Genomic DNA, 18,788 nt, shown 5'->3' with positions numbered 1-18,788 from the left:
ATACAGTATCTTCACACTAGTATTACCAATAAAAAATACAAAGAATATAAGAATATCTATAGAAATATGTGTTTTAAAAATGTTTTCTTAGTTACTTTATTACTATGTATTTCTCAATGTGTTGAAATATTTGGACCAAAATACAGACCGAGTAAAGGCGCAGTATGGCCAAAACCAAAAAAGGAAAGCCGAGCTGAACAGTTTTATAACCTTCATTCCTCTTCATTTCATTTTAAGGTAATAGTTAGTGAAATGGATTGAATAGCCATCTGAAAAATAATAAGAACAATAAGGCCGCCTCTTAATTTAGGTTTTATGTGCAAGAGTTTTTCAATAAATTTATACAAATGTAAATAAACATTTTTCTCATTGCATTTAGCTTTCAAATCTCAGGTAAACAAAATAATTATTAGTAGTTTGTTAGGAAAATTAGGTCATGACTGACATACAATAGATAAAGATATATTATTTCTTGAAAGGAACCGAGCGAAAATATGTAATATATTAGGATTAAGATATTAGGATATATCTGTAGGCAACAATACATAAGCTTTATTTACATCTGAAACTGAAAACATCAGATTTTAGCAGTCATCTAAAACTATGGCGCTAATAAACTATGATTATAACTTTGTATAACACTTAAGGTTACAGATAAAACCTGCTCAATATTGTTAAAAGCAATCAACCGATATTCAGATATTGTAAAAAATCCAGAGATGAAAAAAGCTTCAAGCACTGAGGTAGACAACCAAGAAAACTTTTTAGGCTTCTTGACGCAGTTGGAAGTAATTTTGACACAGCCTTGTGAAGAACACCCATCATACGGCATGGATGAAAGTTGTAAGTATATAATTTAGTAATTTTAGTAATTAATTAATATATGTAATTAATATAATATTTGATAGATATATTCGAGAAGTTTGAATCTTTGTTGAAATATAAAGTACAGATATACGTGGGCGTACTTATTTAGAACTAAACGAAACGACGAACATGCATCGTTCATTTAGTATACTATACAAATGGTATGGAATGTTCCGAAACCATTGGAAAGTTTATGCTGTGGCCGCAACCATGATTCTTCTTAAGTAATGCTCGCTAATGTGAGTAAAATATTTGTCGTGCGTTCACCTGCATTAAAGTTCGTGCCGTATTTATTATAATTGTAATGATATCTATGTAAAAATAATGGTAACCAAAGACCAAAAAAGATTTGACAACCTTTTATCCCTTTTTTATATAACCGGGAAACTAAGAACTGTTAGAAGCTTGCTTTATTACAGATACTTTAAAAATATTATCAACGCCTCAATTGAAGAGTGCGTCTATTTGGGGAATACTGCGAGGCTTAGAAACATTTTCACAGCTGCTCTACTACTCTAGTGATTATAATGTAGGTAATTCTGGGTAAAAATAGTTTTAAGTCACATCCACAAGCGATTTTTTTTTACATTAAATTATTGATTTAAGCAAATACATATAAACAAGAATATCATCGAGGATTCGCCCAGTTACATTCACCGCGGGTTGTTGCTGGACACGGCTCGCCACTACATTTCCGTCAACAGGATTCTGGAGACTCTAGATGCTATGTCTTATAATAAGATGAATGTCTTTCATTGGCATATGGTTGACGATCAGAGTTTTCCCTATCAGAGCGAGCGCTTCCCGGAATTAAGGTATAATATATCGAGTGTAGAAGCTCCTCTACGCAGCGACCTTGATAATCAGGTGGTGATGAAGTCTCTCAGACGTAGACTTTGGCATGTAATATTAATTTTTATACTCTATTATTGAACTTCCTTCCTTCTTTCAAAAATAGGTTACTTTAAATTTGAGTAAAAAATATTATTTAAAAATATAGACAATATTTTGAAAGTGACTGTAAGCGTAACCCGGCTAATTTTGATAAGTTTTACTACCTAAGATAATGTGCCAGATAATGTTTTTTCTATACTAATAATATGTATTAATATAAATGCATATGTTTACGTTGTTTACAGTGAAAAAGGAGCTTATGCTCCGTGGATGGTATACACGAAAGCAGACATTAAGAAAATCATTGAACATGCCCGCGATCGCGGCATACGAGTTATACCAGAGTTCGACGTCCCAGGTAAAAAAATATACCTATATATATATTAGTCTATGAAAATGATCAATGATAGAGACGCGGCAATTTTGAATTAAGAACCAAAAAGGGAAAGACGCCGCTTGATGCCTTTATAAATCCTACTGGAAAGTGGAAACGAGACTGATAATTATTATTAATAAGTAATTCCATCCATCCATAATGTGAACTTTTACTTTTTGACTTGGTTTTTAGGGCACAGCCGTGCCTGGGGTAACGCATTCCCGGGTATTCTCACTAAATGCGGTAACAGCCTCGGACCAATGGATCCAAGCAGTGATACCGTATACAATATAGTACAAGAGCTATATAGGGAGCTAAAGACGATATTTCCTGATGACCATTTTCATCTAGGCGGCGACGAAGTTGACACTGACTGTTGGTAATTCTTCTATCTGTAATTCCTAATGGGAACCTAAAACGAGATCCAAAAATAAATACAGAGACTTGTCCGTTTGAACATGATTAGGTCGAAATGTAACTAATGTAAATTACTTAATTATTAATCTTAATCGTAAATAGATCAGCCAAAATGAAACACTACATTCTTAAAACATAGATCTATGTTTTAATAGGAAAAACCTTCACTACAAATTGTAAATCGCGGGTCACCTCGTGACCTTTGAGCTTTTGTATTTTTTTAAACGATAATATTATTTCTTCTTTTTCGATTTTATTATTCGTTTCAGAGAAGAGGTATGTTTAATAAAAATGAAAGCTAGTAAAGAAGGAAGTATAATATTGACGAAAACTAAAATAAGTCTCGAGTAAGCAAGTAGGAATCATGTAATCTTTAATATTAATGATAAAACAACTTGTCACAGTTTACATTAAAACCTGTTAGTAGTTTTGTACATTTTAAGACTGTAGAGAATAATATAATAACTTGTGTCCGAGGACCACTATCTTATATTTTTTAATTTATTCATATTCCTATTGTAGGTCTAAAAATCCTTCTCTCATGGAATACATAAAGGAAAGAGGTACAGAAGTAAACAAAATACAAAATCTGTTTATGGAGACAATAATGCCCTTACTGAACGACTCGAAACTTATTGTATGGGAGGTGAGATTCTTTTTTCCGATTGCCAAGGAGGTCATCAAATAATAATAATAATTAAACATTATAAAACGTAGACAAAATATAGTACCGTGTTTATTACGATAATAATAATTACTATAATAATAAGGGGCCATCCATAAAGTACGTCACACGTTAATAGGGAGGGAAGGTATCACTGAAGTGTGACATCGTGTGACAAGGGGCATGGGGGGGTCAATACTTTTGTGACGTCACATGTTAAAATACTAAAACGCAAAGTTTGGATGTGATTTAAAAATTTTAAAAATTTACGAACTTGATCTATATTTACTATCTAATAATTTAGCATTCTCGCTATGCGATAATCTCTCATGCAACGTCATTTAACTTCTAGAGCGGCGTTGTAATGCAAGTGAGACATTCAAATTCACGAGAATTTTGAATGGTAAATACATACCTACATAAATATAAAAAATGTGTGACGTCACATCAGGAGGGGGGGGGGGGTTTATAAAAATGTGACAACCTGTGACAAGGACGGGGGGAGGGGTTCAAAAGTTCTAAAATTCGTGTGACGTACTTTATGGATGGCCCCTAATGACGATAATAATATACATATTAGGTAATAAACCATTGACGAACACAGATAAAATCGTTAGTCCACGTTTTATATTAAATCCGATTTGATTTAAGTTTCATGCTATATGCAAAAATCAGCTTTTCAAATGCTACATTTTGATGTCTTTCCCTAATTGTTTATTATTTATCCATCCAAATTCCAAAGTCACTAAACGATCCACAGGCTTACCTACAAGTCGTTGTAAGTGCTTACTACGGATAATTAAATTGAATTTCGTCAGATGACTGATGATGAGATCGTGTTAGATAATATTTTATTAGATAATATATTCTGAAAGAGGAGGAAATTTCCAATAAAAAACTCCTAGCTCCCGGAACTCTATCTCCATTATAGAAAATAGGTCTGCGGGTGACATTTTTAGGATTCGCGCGTGGCGTCAAAAGCGACTACGGCACATTAATTAATTTATTTAAGGTATTGAATATTTTATTTAAATTTGAAAAAATTATGGTGTGTTCTGAACACTATAATTAATTTATTCCCATTGAAAATTTTACTTAAAGTTAATTTTTCAACAAGTTAAATAATTGTTAACTAACGAAATTTTCTCGAACGACCGTCTTAATTGTAAGTGAAAAAAAATGTTAAAATAATGGTCGTAAAAATATTTCGCTTCGTAGAGCCTTTCTTACATTCACAATTTTTAATTGTTTATAATCGTTTTTTTTTATTTTCTACTGTTTAAATAATTAGTTAAGAAAAAATTTTTTTTCTCAAAATCAGTTGGTTGGTTTATAACAAATTGGTAAGTGAATAAACAATAGAATTGTTGATTAAAAAAAAAATTTTGCACATTTTTCTAGACATTGAGCTATCGCACATAATTTTAAGAGCAGTATCTCTATTTTGTTCCATTTTCAACTTGTCGACTAGACTAGGATAGTAAATTAAATTAAGATAATTTAATTCTTTATAATTAATTATAAAGGCACTGTTCGAATTATTAAGTAATTTCTTCTGATTTTTAATTCTACACGATAACTATTTCAGGAAACATTTACAAGCGGGGCGAAGTTACCTAAAGATACTATCGTCCACGTTTGGAAATACAAGGAAGAGGAACGTATGAAAGAAGTTAGTAGGTGTATATATGCAGGAACACATTTTTATATAATAACAATTTTTTTTCCTAAAGCTACTATACGATATGTACATACGTTTAGGATTCCCATCTTTTATCTGAAATAATAAACCTATTACCGTATTGAGTTAGCTAAATATATAGCTATAAAATAACTCATTATACTCGAATCGCTAAAATGTACATAACAGTTAAATTTCAATTTACTAGGTACTTTCAGCTGGACATAAAGTGATATACTCATCACAATATTACCTCGATTTTTTACAATGCAACTGGGAGTTCTTCTATAAGTACGATCCAAGAGAAATGATGACATTAATTAGTGGCGACTTGAATCTTGACGACATTATTGGTGGCGAAGCATGTATGTGGTCGGAGAAGGTTAACGATGCTAATGTCATAAGCAGGTACTCTCATTAATCATTATATAGGATAATAGAATTTACTAAGACTGGTCGATCCTCAGAATTGTTTACTTAAATTAAGAACGTAATGATGATAAAATTATAAACAATTAATAAAATGTAATATACATATAGCTATTTCAATATTTTATACCATACACCAAATATGTACCTGGATATTGTTTCTTGTTACGTCTCATAAGTCTAGAATAATTAACGATAGTCAGAAAGAAACTCAACAGTGCATTTCCACATGTTTACATCTATTACAGAGTGTGGCCTCGAGCAAGCGCTTTTGCTGAGCGCTTTTGGAGCGGTGGTCCGGCTACAGACTCTCCTCCTATAGACGTATACAGACGAATTGAAGAGCACACGTGCCGAATGATACAACGCGGAATTTCAGCTGAACCTCCGAGTGGAGCAGGATTGTGTTAAAAAGTTTTTCATCTATCTTAAAATATTCTTATTAATTTACTTTACTTTTAAATAAGGACCATTGTTATGTAACTGTGATTAATAAGTTATTATATTATGAATAAAAAGTATTAACAAAAATAGTATTCGTTATTTTGGTTTAAATATGTGGTAAACTGGTTATTTATAAAGTAACCTGTGTCTGCGACTTTAGAATTCGCGCCGCCTAACTAAAATTTGGTGCGAATTTGGTTAAAAACGCTTTAGTGTTGCTAGTTGAATTGCGCCCAAAAACTTAGTAATGATACTCTTGTGAGAAAATACTTTAGTATATCTGTGCCTTTGTGTGTTAGTAACTCCCCAAGGATCTATACTCTATAGTCCTTTTCATGAAAGAAGTCCCCCAGACGCGGCGCTGCCGGCTGCAACCGCATGACGTAATGTTGCCATTTATGAGTAAAAAATTTACCTATTTTATTTACATTTAGCAGATGTAATTTATCAAATAATATTATTTTCTGCATACTTCGATGAAACAATATTTCTGTTATGTAAAAAGTATATTTTTATTTACTTATATTAGCGGTGTTCTACCTACTTACAGGTAAAAGATGAGAAAATAGGGTAAAGAAAAGCAATACAATTTTTTATTCAGAGTTTTATTGCATAATTGTTGGGTTACAATTTTTTTTCGAAGTACACGCCGCTGTTATACCTTCGTTTGTAATTCTTGTTACAGTTTTCTCTGACACACCTGCAATTAAATTATGAACAATTAAAAATAATAGTAACTTTAAGTTTGTAATGCTTATGTCATATATGTTTTAATTTCAGTTACCTAGTTTCATCACGTTATGTATTTATTCAATTTTGCAAAAACGAATTCATATCATAAAAGTCCCATCAATACAGCAAAAAATTATTAAATGGCAACTCTAAAAAGTACCTGTTATGGCGGCAACTGTCTTCCGAATTTTTAACCAGCTTATCCCTTTATTTCCTTTTTTATTTCTTTGTTTATTTTTTTTCGCGTGTAGTTTCCCAACCTTTTACTTGAAACTGGCATAAAGTTGAGGCTGTTGCCATAATATTAAAAAAAAAAAAAAAACTCTCTTCCGAACATTGTTTAGTGCCTTGTGGTATTAAAACACCTTGATTCTTATGTTCCGCTTCACACTAATATATAGTTAAAAATTCACAAAAATCTACCACAACAAACGAACTTGATAACATCGACGAATGACATGAAAATCTTTCATGAAAAGCACTATAGATATTTATTTAATAGAAAATTTTCAAATACAGTAGAACCTCGATAACGTAAACCTCGGTAACATAAAAACCTCTGTTACTTCAAAAAATACTATGTTCCCTTCCCATCAGAGCCCAAAACCTCTATAACTTAAAATACGCAACCTCTATAACTTAAATAAATAATCTCTGTATAGGCCCTCAGTAACTAAAAGAAATGTTTCCACAACCTCTATAACATAAAATTGTTTGTGAGTGAGTCATTTTGAAAGAGTGTCAAAACAAATGGTTTCGGTATTTATTGCTTGCACGTGTTTACTAATGTATTGTTGACGTAAACAATACATTACCTATTGTTTGCTTTATCTAAATTCTTCAAAGCTTTGCGGCGGTTAGCTTTGTGACAACGACTTACTTGCATCATAAGTTAATGTGTTAATGTATTCTCCTCTCTATTTGTCATTGAAAATCAAATCGATTTAGAAACAGTGAATTTTTTAAAACAACCTTTAGTTGTTGTTTTATTTTTATGTAATGTAAGTAATGTGAATAAATATGATTACATATTTAATTTTCCATCCTTCTGATGCATTCAAGTAAAAATGGAAGCAAGGGTACATAGAAACATGTACATACCTCTATATTAACCTTTACCTAACATAGAACCTTGATAACTTAAAACCTCTATAACATAAAATATTTTGTGTTTCCCTTGGACTTTATCTTATCGAGGTTCTACTGTATTTGATAGAACTTAAATAATTGTGTATCCTTATTGAATGTTAAAATAACGAATAAAAACGCTGTGTAATATTGATTTATAATTTTTGGCAGAATTATATCTCTTCTTATTTAAGGGTTACAACACAAGATTTGACATTCGTTGATAGTTGTCTATGAACGTTTTGTAAACAAGAGATAAAAAATGTTTGATTTCTGAACCCGTCTCAATATTTAAAACTGTTACAAACACCCACATGTGATTTGGTAAAAATCGTCTAAGTTATACTAATGAAGGAAATGCTTCGTTTTTTGCATTAATAATTCAAAGGAAAATGTCTGGTTATTTGGAAGTGAAATATCCGTTTAAATCAAACCTCGGTCTTAATCCTTTCAAGGTTTGTAAAGTTCGATCGGTGTACTTACAATATGATAATTTCTTTAATATTTTTATTGTTTGTTTTTTGTAGTCTTGGAAAAAACAATGGTGCATTTTGAGACCTAGTGTGACCTGCAAAGGGGGTGGGTCACTAGTTGTATATTGTAGTGAGGCGGGAGCGCCTGCAGGAACAGTAGAGTTGCCCTCGGGTTGCTTAGTAAAAAGAGCCAAATCCCGCACGCGACCTCATGCCTTTGCAGTATTCACCCTTGAAGCACCGTCAAAACCTCGAATTCTTCTTGCTGCTCAAAGCCATCAAGAAACTCAAATATGGATGGATAAAATTCGTGATTTATTAAATAATGACAAAATGAGAGGTAAGTCTACCTTCAATGTGAATAGAAAAAAAGATTAATACTTGGTCAAGCTCATTGTTGTAATTTTTCATTGCCTTATTTATCTTTCTATGTTGGTGATACATATATTATAATTTTTATGAATTCTAAACCTTTAACAAATAATAGTATGCCTGGACTTAATAAGTAGTTATATAAACATAAAATATTTAATTTCATACCAATGCATCAAACATTTTCACATAGGATACTGATGTCATCACATTGAATGTTAATTTCCATTGTTTTTCACATATCATTTTATGGCTCTTCCTGTTAGTGTAGAAGTTATTCCTTAAGTGTATCATTAAATTGAAATCTCCTATATGTCAATGATTTAAAAAATAATTTGTAAGTGCTTAATTCCTATGCTTATTTTTAGCATTATCATCAAAATTATTGTTATGAGGCGCTTTATTAAATAACAAATAAAAGTTAGCATTTTTTTTAGTTTTGTGAATTTATGTCATAGTTGGCAAGGTAACCCAAATAGAGTTTTAAGACCCCAATTTATTTAAGCTATTATTTATTGCCGGTTAGCATTGTGTGCATTATTTAACATTATATTTTTTTTTGTTCCTGTGTGTTTTTTGATAGGACTGAACAAATTGAATGTTAGTAGTTTAGTGTAACTTTATAATAGAATTTTCATCACTTGCTTTTTAATCAATTTTATTAAAATATTGAAAATCTAAAATCTCTTATATTGGCTAATGTTATGTATCACATAATAATTCTAAACAAGATCCTAAATATTTATAAAGGTAAATAAAATAAACTATAGTTTAACTTATAAATAGACATAGTCTTATGTCTATCTGTATTTCCAAAGTTGCTAAGTAAGAAGTAGTGTAGTTTCTTAAAATATACTTACAATATTAAATTGTGGATCTTGTTTGAATTTATAATCCATCAATCATGCTTGGTTCATCTCATTTCAGGCTCAGAATCATTACTCAAAGACTCATATCCTGTAACTGTGATTGCTACGGAATTGTCTAGAAAATGTGGCTTAATGACTGACAGTGTGCTCACACTATCTACATCGGGCTTGGTAGTTTCCCACAATACAGCCAGCACAAAAATAGACTGGCAACACATTATTGATGTACTCTTGATCAGAAAAAATGGAGACAAGAATAGAAATTGCATCATTAGTATGAATAGGTGTGTTTCTGAGTTTTAAGTTAATTTTTATGTAACTGCACCTCTCTAAACTTTTTTATTTAAAATTAGATTGACAAAACAAAAGCTGCCTAGCAGCTATTGTGAACCACATATTTAAAAAACCATTGGTGTAGATTTCCATTATATACCATACCTCATATCATTAAAACTAAGCTAAGTTGAACTACATCCATTATTCCCTCATTCCATCATAGCATAACCACAATTTGGCTGAAAAGACATATCAGGACCGCAGTTAATTACAGTATAATAAATACTGAGTTTGCTATTTTACCTTTTTCCTCTCAATTCAATTAACATTAACATTTCAATTAACAAAGTCTAACAATAGACATATTGACGTAAATTCATTTTATATTACGCCACTGACCTAATTTATCCTTAAACATTAAAAGTAATCTTGTTTGTTTGTGCAATGTAATTTCCCACGGGAAATAACATAAAATTCAATCTTTATTTCAGTTTCTAGTTTCATAACATCAACATTTATTTATACATATATATGTATTATCATATTATAAGTATCATTTCATTTTGACTTCAGTGGTCTCTTCAATAACAAAAATCATGCTAAGTGGCCTTTGCTTCTCTGTTCATTTATTCACCTTTTGTCTCATGTTATTTATTTTTATTTCAGTATATATGTATTTTTCTTACTTAACTATATGGTTGAATGTACTGACAACCAGTCAACTAATCACCAGTACTTTTTAAGAGGAAATTTTTTTATAATATTTTTGAGTCACCAAGGTAAACTAACGAAAAGTTATTATTATGTTTTATTATTCACTTACACAAAGTGAAGTTTTGTATTGAATAACGAATTTGATATGTAAAACGGACATAATATGGGTCCCATGACTCTGTTAACTGCATGTATTGATGTATTCTTCAGTTCAGAACAGTTTTCTTTCTAGTTTCTTTGTTTTGATGTTGAATTTTGGGTCTAAGATTGATTAATTTTCTGAGTGGTTCTATCACCATATGAGCAAGTGTTTATTGCGCACTACCAAAATATAAACATATATTTTTGTAATTGCAGTGGTTTTTCTCAAGGCAGTGGTGAAATGACATTTTGTACACCGTTGGCAAGTGAACTAGTCAGTGCTGTCCGTCAAGCGCTTTCGGCTCGTCACAAGAAAATTAGCCGAAGCGATGGAGACTTGAGAAGAGATGACATAGGTAATTCAAATCTATACTAATATAAATTGAGATGTAAACTATCCTATCTTTTATGTTAGATCTAACTGCACACGGTGCAAATTTGATTGAAATCGGTTAAGTAGTTTAGGAGTCCATAGCGGACAAACAACGTGACGCGTAATTTATATATATAACGTAGATTACGGGAAAGATACGTCTGTTATCAATGAACTGAAAAACTATTGGACTTAGATAACACTGATTTGAATTTCATTAATTCTTCATTCATAATATAGACTATATTGTTTAAAAATGCCTACAGGCTTGTTGTAAAAAAACATATTTTAAGTTTATAACATTATATATATAATTTTACTGTACGTGTGTATGTAACTGAACTTCTAAACGGCTGGACCGATTTGAATGACAATGAATTCCGAGGAAAGTTTATTGCCAGTTGTTCCTTCTACGACCTTGTTTTGAGAATTAGTAAATGTAAATTTCAAAGCATGTACCTTTCTTTATTGTCTTTTATTTTGTGTACATTGTATTTTAGCTCTGTATAAATGATAATTGCAATTACAAATTTAAATTTATTTATGAAATTAGTCATTATTGAATAAGCGCGCGGCGCGTTTTACGGTAAAACCCAGCTAGTATGTTTTATATATCGGAACCATTCACAGGTGAAATTCGCCGCAGCAGCTGGTACAGCGGACCGTCGGAGGTTTCTCTGGATGACACAGATCTCATTATGACTAAGGTACGTAAGACTCTATAGTTTAGTCAAATCCTAACATTTTCTAGAGTCTAGAAATATAAAATGGCGTAGTTTTACGCTAGTTTACCTATGCTAGTCGCTACGTGAAGTGCGAAGTAGACAATAGTTGTATATATATATTGTATTAGTCAAAGTCAAAATAACTTTATTCATATAGGTAAACAAGTACACTTATGAACGCCATAAAAGAAGTGAAGTTAATTCTTAATTTACATTTACTACCAGTTTGCAAGTCAAGGGCGTAGAGCGGGCAAGAAGAATTAGCAAGAAACTCTCCGCCACTCTTTTTAATCGCTAAGTTTAGGTTTAAGTCATACAAATTGTTTGAACTGGAACAAATCAATCCCAAGGATTAGTTAGGATCATTGAAACATTCGTCTCTAATTTCGCTTGGGAGATTGTTGTAAAAACGAATACAATTTCCATATAAGGAGTGGTTTCTCTAGAATCTTCTGGAGCCTGTTTGGTCGTCGCTTAAATTAGTTCTGTTTCGAGTATTATACTGGTAACCGTCACCATTTGCTTTAAAATCGTTTATATTTTTTTGTACATACAACAAGGCTTCAAGAATATATTGATCAGATAGTGTCATAATATTTAATTCCTTAAACAAACTGCGGTAATGTGCTTGGACTACCATCGTTTTATATGAAACATTTGTTATAGGAATATCAACAAATGCACAATGGTGACTTATCTCAGTTGTCTGAGATTCCCTGTGAAGATAAACAAACACCTCTCTCCCCTGAAAACAGGTAATGTCTAATTTATTTCTGGTTTTATTGTAATATTTTGTCATTTTACTCATAAAGTTCATTTTGTCTATGCATCTATATTAGGTTAAAACCCTCAGCGGAAGTCTTTTTTTTTTTACTTTGAGCTGTCAAAACATTTTTTATGTAAGAAGTTTGACATATTTGACAGCGCTCAAGATGAGTTTGTAACTTTAGATACGAATGCAGACCTTAATTATGATATTAAATGGCGCCCTTTCTTTGTTTTTGTCAATTTAAATTTTCACCGATGTTACTATTGTGTTCTTTGAAATTCAATGCTATACAAGACTAGTGTATAACTTAACTGTAAACTAATTTTAAGTGAATTTTAAATAACAGTGTGTGGTCCCGTCGCTCCACCGTATCAATAGTCTCGGTCGCTTCGGGCGTCTACGAGGAAATTCCCGAAGAATGGGCGGGCTCGTGCGTAGATCACACGTACGAGTCCGTCGAGTGCGTATACGGAACGATGAGACGGGCGGGTAGACGCGGCGCACCTCCCCTACCCCCGAGACATAACTTTGGGTGAGATTATTTACTTCTTCATGACTAGCGATATTGTGGATATATTTAACGTTGCAATAACGAATTTGCAGTTGTAGTATTGTGAGGACATAGATATATAGACTGTCCATTATTTTTTATCAACCAGTGGTAGCGCACCTTTTTAGGTTTGGGCCTCAGATTTCTGTATCTGTTTCTTGATTATTTTTTCTAGTATACAAGTAGGTGATAAGCCTTCTGCCATACGACTTTTTTGGATCTACGGTAATGCGATTTTTTCGTTCACCATACGTGCGAGTGTTGAATGCACACATAGAAAAGATCGCAAAAGTTGTCCACTCAAACCAATACTGCTCACGATATTTCATATTTAATTAATTCGTATATTGATATTATTTATTAAAATCTAACTTTTCTATCTGATACTAATTATAATAAGCCTATTATTATTTACTTTAAACATCTAAGAGCTCGTGGTTCACTTTGTTCAAGTTTTCTATACAAAATGTTACACATCGGTTTTAAAGGCATGCATAAGATCTACTATTTATAAATTCCAGTACAATGAAGCTTTCTGATTGGAAAAGCGCTAACTCGAGCAGTCCTGGTCGCGATGGAGTGACGCGTCATAGCTCGTTGGGCTCATTGCAGCACTGTGCAAAACCACATCGTTATAAACAGACCTTCAGTGTCTTTAGGTAAGAGTTTTCTAGTTATAACTCTCCATTATGAGTTTCACAGAGTCTAAAACTAAACATTTCACTTGCATATAAAACGATATTATTATTGCCTTATAACGTTTGTTGGTGAACAGCCGTGTCAGAGTATTTATATTTATTTCGTTATGTCTAATGATAGATTAACTAATATAGATATAATTATGTTTCACTATAAATACGAAATACTAAACCCATTAGTTAATGACTATAAGGCCATTAATTTTATTAAGTAACCGTTAATTTAAATAAACTACTCTGAACCAGGTCCTTTAGAGAGTGTGAAAAACATATTTTTTGTTGTGTATAAAGACTTGCATAATATGTTTTTTTAGGAAAAGGCTAAAAAGCGACTCCCGCGTCACCTCCCCAAAATCCGAGAAAGAGACAAAAGACGTTGAAACGAAAAAGAAAAGATTCGATTTCACACCAACAAGAGACATATTCAAAAGCTTCAAAGTGAACAGAAAAATGAAGAATCTGAAAATAACCGGAAATCTATCGAAGGGCGAGACAAAAAGTTGTGAATTTTTGGACGAAACGGAGCACGTGTCGACGAATCGTTGCTCGAAATCCGTCGAATGTATCGAGAAGTTTGACGATTTCGATGTTTCAATCGAGATTAACGAAACCAACGTCTCGGCGCTCGCGCTACCAGAGGAGATTGTGAAGTTAATATTTACTGAGAAAATTCTCGGAAATTTTGAGAATGAAAGCGAATATATGCCCATGTCGCCCGTTCAGCCTCCGCCCATGGAGCAGCATTATATCGTTATGTCGCCCAAGACTAAAATTGCTTAAATGGAGAATTTGAATCAAATAACTCGGATAAAGGCCTGAATAGGGGAATTTGAATAATTATAAATTTAAAGCTGTTTTCTATTTATATTCTCAGTATACATTTACCCTCTTCATAAAAAGTATATCCGTCTAATTGCACTCTCACTTATGTACTTTTTCGTCTTTTTTTATGAAGAGGGGGAATGAATATTATTCAGAATCTCATAAAAATGTCGACTGACAGTTACTAATTTGGTTTTTTGACATCTCTATCTAGAGTGATAAAGCATAGACTACATTCTGGGACAGGTTCAAGTGCCAAACACCTATTTGTGTCATCTGACTGTTTGGGGGATTTGCACATTTAGGAGTTAACATATCACTGAACAATTCAGTGTTAAGACTTAACGCTAAGTATCACTTCCGTACGTCACTTATTCTAAGTCTCGGTTCTGAATCTTGCACTTAAACCTTGTCTTTGAATCTTCGTCTATTGTGACAAAATGTCTCATTGAAGTCAATTATATTCAAATTGCTTTGGCAGTGACAAGTGATATCTTCTCACCAAAACATATATTTGATTATAAAAGCTTTGACCGCATTAAATGGCTTGATCTCGACGTCTGTAATGAAATACGAATTAGATTTGCTTAATCGTTTAAAACCGCGTACAATACCGGCAAACATCTTGAACATTAAACAAGGGAGTGGGGGAAAGTTTGCGCAGCGCGGGACACAAATGTCAACTGATTTAGCCAACACGCGATCGACACGTCACTCTCCCGCCGCCGCGCACCACCCAGTGATACCTAAAAATCGCTTATGCGAAGGCAAGAACATTTGTTCAAGATGTTTGCCGGTATCTGTATCAATTTCATGTGTGATATGCGCGTATATATTTAGTACGTGAATTCTTCAAGCTATTTTAAACCTTATCGCTATTTATTAGAACTATGGTTGTATATATTTGGTATTGTAGCTTTTAGTAATAAACACTGCCAATAGGACTAAGAATGTAGGTGGTTTTTTTTTTCAAACGAAGTCGAAATTGTCCTAAAGATTACGTATATACTGTTTCTGTATTTTACTTTTCCTAAGTACGTGAACTTCGACAGTCAAAGCAGAATTCCATTGTAAAACAAACCTTAACACCAATCAACTTTAATTTCAATGTGACAAGTCCGCCTAGTAAAAGTGTGCCTCGATAGATTACAAACTTACTTATTAATGTTTACACGTTGACACGCCTTTTTTATATAGAAACTGCGTGAAGAATCATGTAATATGTTCTTTCATACTTACATGCTGACTACTCGTTTATGTCATTTATAAGCTGAATAAAATCAGTCGGTATAAGTATTGAATTAAAAAAATTGTAATCTGTTATCTCTCATAACTTAACTGTCATTGTCAAAACGTGTCAATTGATGTGATGATTTTTTAAAATAAATCTTCGATTTAGGTCCTAAATAAGTTTTGATTAGATTACAATCTGCCCAGTCGTTCTTTTAACGATTATATTTCGAATAAATAAAGATTCCTTTTCTGGATCCTTTTGCAATTACCAGGAATGTTTGCAGTGGTGTCGCCAGCCGGTCCTTAAGATAAAAGTATATATAATATCATTTCCACGCATCTCAGCTACACAATGATAAAATATTAAGTTAATTTAACAATAATTTCGGACACGAAAATCTAAACAGAACGAAAAAAAACTGGTTGACAGAAGTTAGTGACAATTTCACTTAGTGTATGTATATTTTCACCTATTTTTTTGCTTTAGTCTATGGCAAGCTCAAATCGCAAAACAATACGTCATAGATTATGCATAATATTAGGTAAATTAAATGGTGAAAAAACTTTTTAACCGGATTAAAGTTATGTATTATTATAAATTTACAATTATTTAACATAATTTTAAATTTATCCGACGTTTCGCGTGCTTTACAGCGTGCGCCACAGCATACAGTCACCGTGACCACCGGTTAATCCCTTTAAAAAGTTTTTTCTTTAAATGTATAAAGGTTATGTCAATAAAAGACAATACTAAATTAAATGGTGGTCAAAGCGTGAGTAATAAAAAATTCTGTTCGCCCTTCCCTTCCTTGTGAAAAGTAAAATATAGAAACTGTGTCAAGTAAAGAATTTTAATTTACGAAGACTGATAAAGACTTCTTAAGGAATAATTTATTTTAACCACTATCCCACTATTATAATTGAATAACGAGCTTAAAACGATACCCGGTTTCTATACAAAATACCATTTGTAAAAGCTATCAGTATATTTCTATACAAAATTCGAGTCGTAGAAATTACGAGTCGTATTTTGGTTAGAACCGGGGTGTTAGGGTAAAATGAAATATGGATTTTGTACACAGGTCGAATTGAAACCGAAGTTTGCGTTATAGTGTTAATACAAAGTTTGGAAATGATTCCATTTGAAACTTAATTGCCTATAATAGACGCACGGCATCAGCTAATATGATTTTTCAACTTTCTTTCGTATGCGATATGTATTTTTAAAATTTCATTAACTTATTTCAGAATTCTAAGTCCATATTTCGACCAATATATTGGTTTTATTAGTAGTAGCTTTGGTGTTTTGTGATATTGGTATGTTGTTGAGCTTGCGAGCTTTTGTTACGTTTATCGGATTTAAGGAAATACAAAATTAGAACGAATTGGCATTCCATTGATATTAAGGAAATCCCTTTTACGATACATAGAAAAATACTATTGTATTCAACAATTTAATGTGTTATTAAAAGGAAATCGTACATACGCCCATGTTCTATGTACAAATAACAATTTCTCATTGAACTTGATCCATCTGAAGTCATAATAACAATTTTAATAATGGGTCAAGTCATTAACGTTTAAAAGGTACCAGGGTGGCAGAAATAACAAGAGACCTAACTATGACGTGTTTTGTTCAATTGGTTAAGACCATCTTTAGTCCAATGAGAGATACGTACGTCTTTCCGTTTGCCCAAATATAATCAGCGCGTCTCTTGCTTAACATTCCCACCAGAAAAATTTAAGAACGAAGAGAAAATTGTAAAATTCAAAAGTCGTTATAATATACTTTGTAAAGATCAAATTTATGTTAAGCATTATGAGAAAGGGATTGTTCTATACAAAAATTAGTTCGAAATTTGTTGGTAGAATATATAGCTTAATTCAGCTTAGCAATTGTATTTGTTAACTTAAGTATTGTTTTCATTGCGCTATGTTGTATCGGACTGACTTTAGATGCAAAGAATAAATCTTTTAAAAAAATTGTCGAAAGAATAAACGTCAACTGCACTAAAAATGAAATTTGCTTCGGCTACAGCCAATTATTTCCGATAATTATAAAATATAAATAAATTGATTTGTCATGAAACAACTTTGTCCAAGCAAAGTTCGATATTCCTATAAATTCCAAATCAAGATATATAGAAACAGTTTTTTGAAAGACGTAGTAGTTCGTTCTATTCAATATTCTGTAATTCCTGACTGCCCTTTGAGGTCGTTATAACCGGTTTCGAAAAGTTCAGTCCGATACGCAAAATTTTGGATCTGCCTAATTGAATTTAGTTGTAAGTACTTAATAATTTAAAGTGATCTCTTCGTGTGATAAAGCTACATCACTGCTTCAATCGATTAGCTTTCTTCGTAGTATTAATAGTATTATGGTTTGATTACGTTTTTTGTTGACATAGTCAAAACGGGCCCTATATCATTGATGTAAGTTACACGAGAACACATTCCCATCATAGAATACTCTTTACGCATATAAACTATTAATACGTTAAAATAATATATTAACCATCTATATAAGCTCGATTTGGCATTTAACAAATGACGAATGTGTTAATTGGTTATTATCATTGTGAATCATGTATTATCGTTGACTATTTGAGTCTACAAAAAGAATGTAATGGTCGCAAAAACGGAAACGTTATTTTAACAATGCGTCGTAAATCGGTGTAACTAAGTTCTTTTGGTAACCGATGTGTTCTCTAAGGCTGCGTCCACATCTGGCGAATATGCCGCGAATGTGCAGCTCGCGAGCAAGCTGCTAGCTGCGCGCGTACATTTTTGTTCGTGCGCCGCCCGCGCGCTGATCGCGTGAGACTGATACTGAGCCAGTGAACGGAACTGTAAGCGCGAGAATTTGTTTGCGACAAAGTGTATAATTTTATAGCACTAACCCGTTATGACAGATGTCAATTTAGTTTATTTTTAGAGGTTTATATAATTTTTTGGGATATTTTGTTGTGAAAATTAAGTGATTTGTATTTTGGTTAAGATTTGTGATGGACCAAAAATTTTTGTTACTTTTTGATGCGCCGCATCCCGACGTATTTAATAAACGTTTGTATGATTATGTTGTTTTTTTCTATTACCTTAATCTATTGAATTTTTAAATCATATCTACTTGAGGAAGTTTTC

At 32.3% G+C, this 18,788-nt stretch overlaps 2 protein-coding genes across 3 annotated transcripts; both read left to right on the top strand.

Annotated features, from left to right (window-relative positions):
- Positions 1-19: 19 nt before the first annotated feature.
- Positions 20-5,811, top strand: LOC125055157 (beta-hexosaminidase subunit beta-like). Of its 2 annotated transcripts, XM_047657434.1 has the most exons (10): positions 20-237; positions 648-843; positions 1,287-1,396; positions 1,474-1,682; positions 2,007-2,119; positions 2,330-2,516; positions 3,077-3,200; positions 4,807-4,890; positions 5,108-5,307; positions 5,577-5,811. In XM_047657434.1, the coding sequence occupies exons 1-10, from the start codon at positions 67-69 to the stop codon at positions 5,737-5,739; spliced, it is 1,557 nt and encodes a 518-aa protein (XP_047513390.1). In that variant the 5' UTR covers positions 20-66; the 3' UTR covers positions 5,740-5,811. The 2 variants fall into 2 exon arrangements, with proteins under 2 accessions (XP_047513390.1, XP_047513396.1); XM_047657440.1 differs by lacking the exon at positions 1,287-1,396 and having other exon boundaries at positions 21-237.
- Positions 5,812-7,835: 2,024 nt separating this feature from the next.
- LOC125051261 lies at positions 7,836-18,723 on the top strand. The gene is made up of 9 exons (XM_047651476.1): positions 7,836-8,087; positions 8,160-8,445; positions 9,405-9,630; positions 10,694-10,833; positions 11,481-11,557; positions 12,242-12,330; positions 12,691-12,876; positions 13,416-13,553; positions 13,907-18,723. Exons 1-9 carry the CDS (start codon positions 8,025-8,027, stop codon positions 14,370-14,372), a joined length of 1,671 nt encoding a protein of 556 aa, XP_047507432.1. The 5' UTR covers positions 7,836-8,024; the 3' UTR covers positions 14,373-18,723.
- The last annotated feature ends 65 nt before the right edge of the window (positions 18,724-18,788 follow it).

The sequence above is a fragment of the Pieris napi genome, chromosome 1, assembly GCF_905475465.1.
Source record: "Pieris napi chromosome 1, ilPieNapi1.2, whole genome shotgun sequence".
NCBI classification, from domain to species: Eukaryota; Metazoa; Arthropoda; class Insecta; order Lepidoptera; family Pieridae; genus Pieris; species Pieris napi.
This window is presented reverse-complemented; position numbering and strand designations above follow the sequence as displayed.

Coding starts and splice junctions, on each gene's coding strand:
- LOC125055157 (XM_047657434.1), top strand. CDS start 67: ATGTGTTTTAAAAATGTTTTCTTAGTTACTTTATTACTATGTATTTCT. Junction 844..1,286: donor ATACGGCATGGATGAAAGTT/GTAAGTATATAA, acceptor GCTTTATTACAG/ATACTTTAAAAATATTATCA. Junction 1,683..2,006: donor GAGCGCTTCCCGGAATTAAG/GTATAATATATC, acceptor CGTTGTTTACAG/TGAAAAAGGAGCTTATGCTC.
- LOC125051261 (XM_047651476.1), top strand. CDS start 8,025: ATGTCTGGTTATTTGGAAGTGAAATATCCGTTTAAATCAAACCTCGGT. Junction 8,088..8,159: donor TCGGTCTTAATCCTTTCAAG/GTTTGTAAAGTT, acceptor TGTTTTTTGTAG/TCTTGGAAAAAACAATGGTG. Junction 10,834..11,480: donor CTTGAGAAGAGATGACATAG/GTAATTCAAATC, acceptor AACCATTCACAG/GTGAAATTCGCCGCAGCAGC.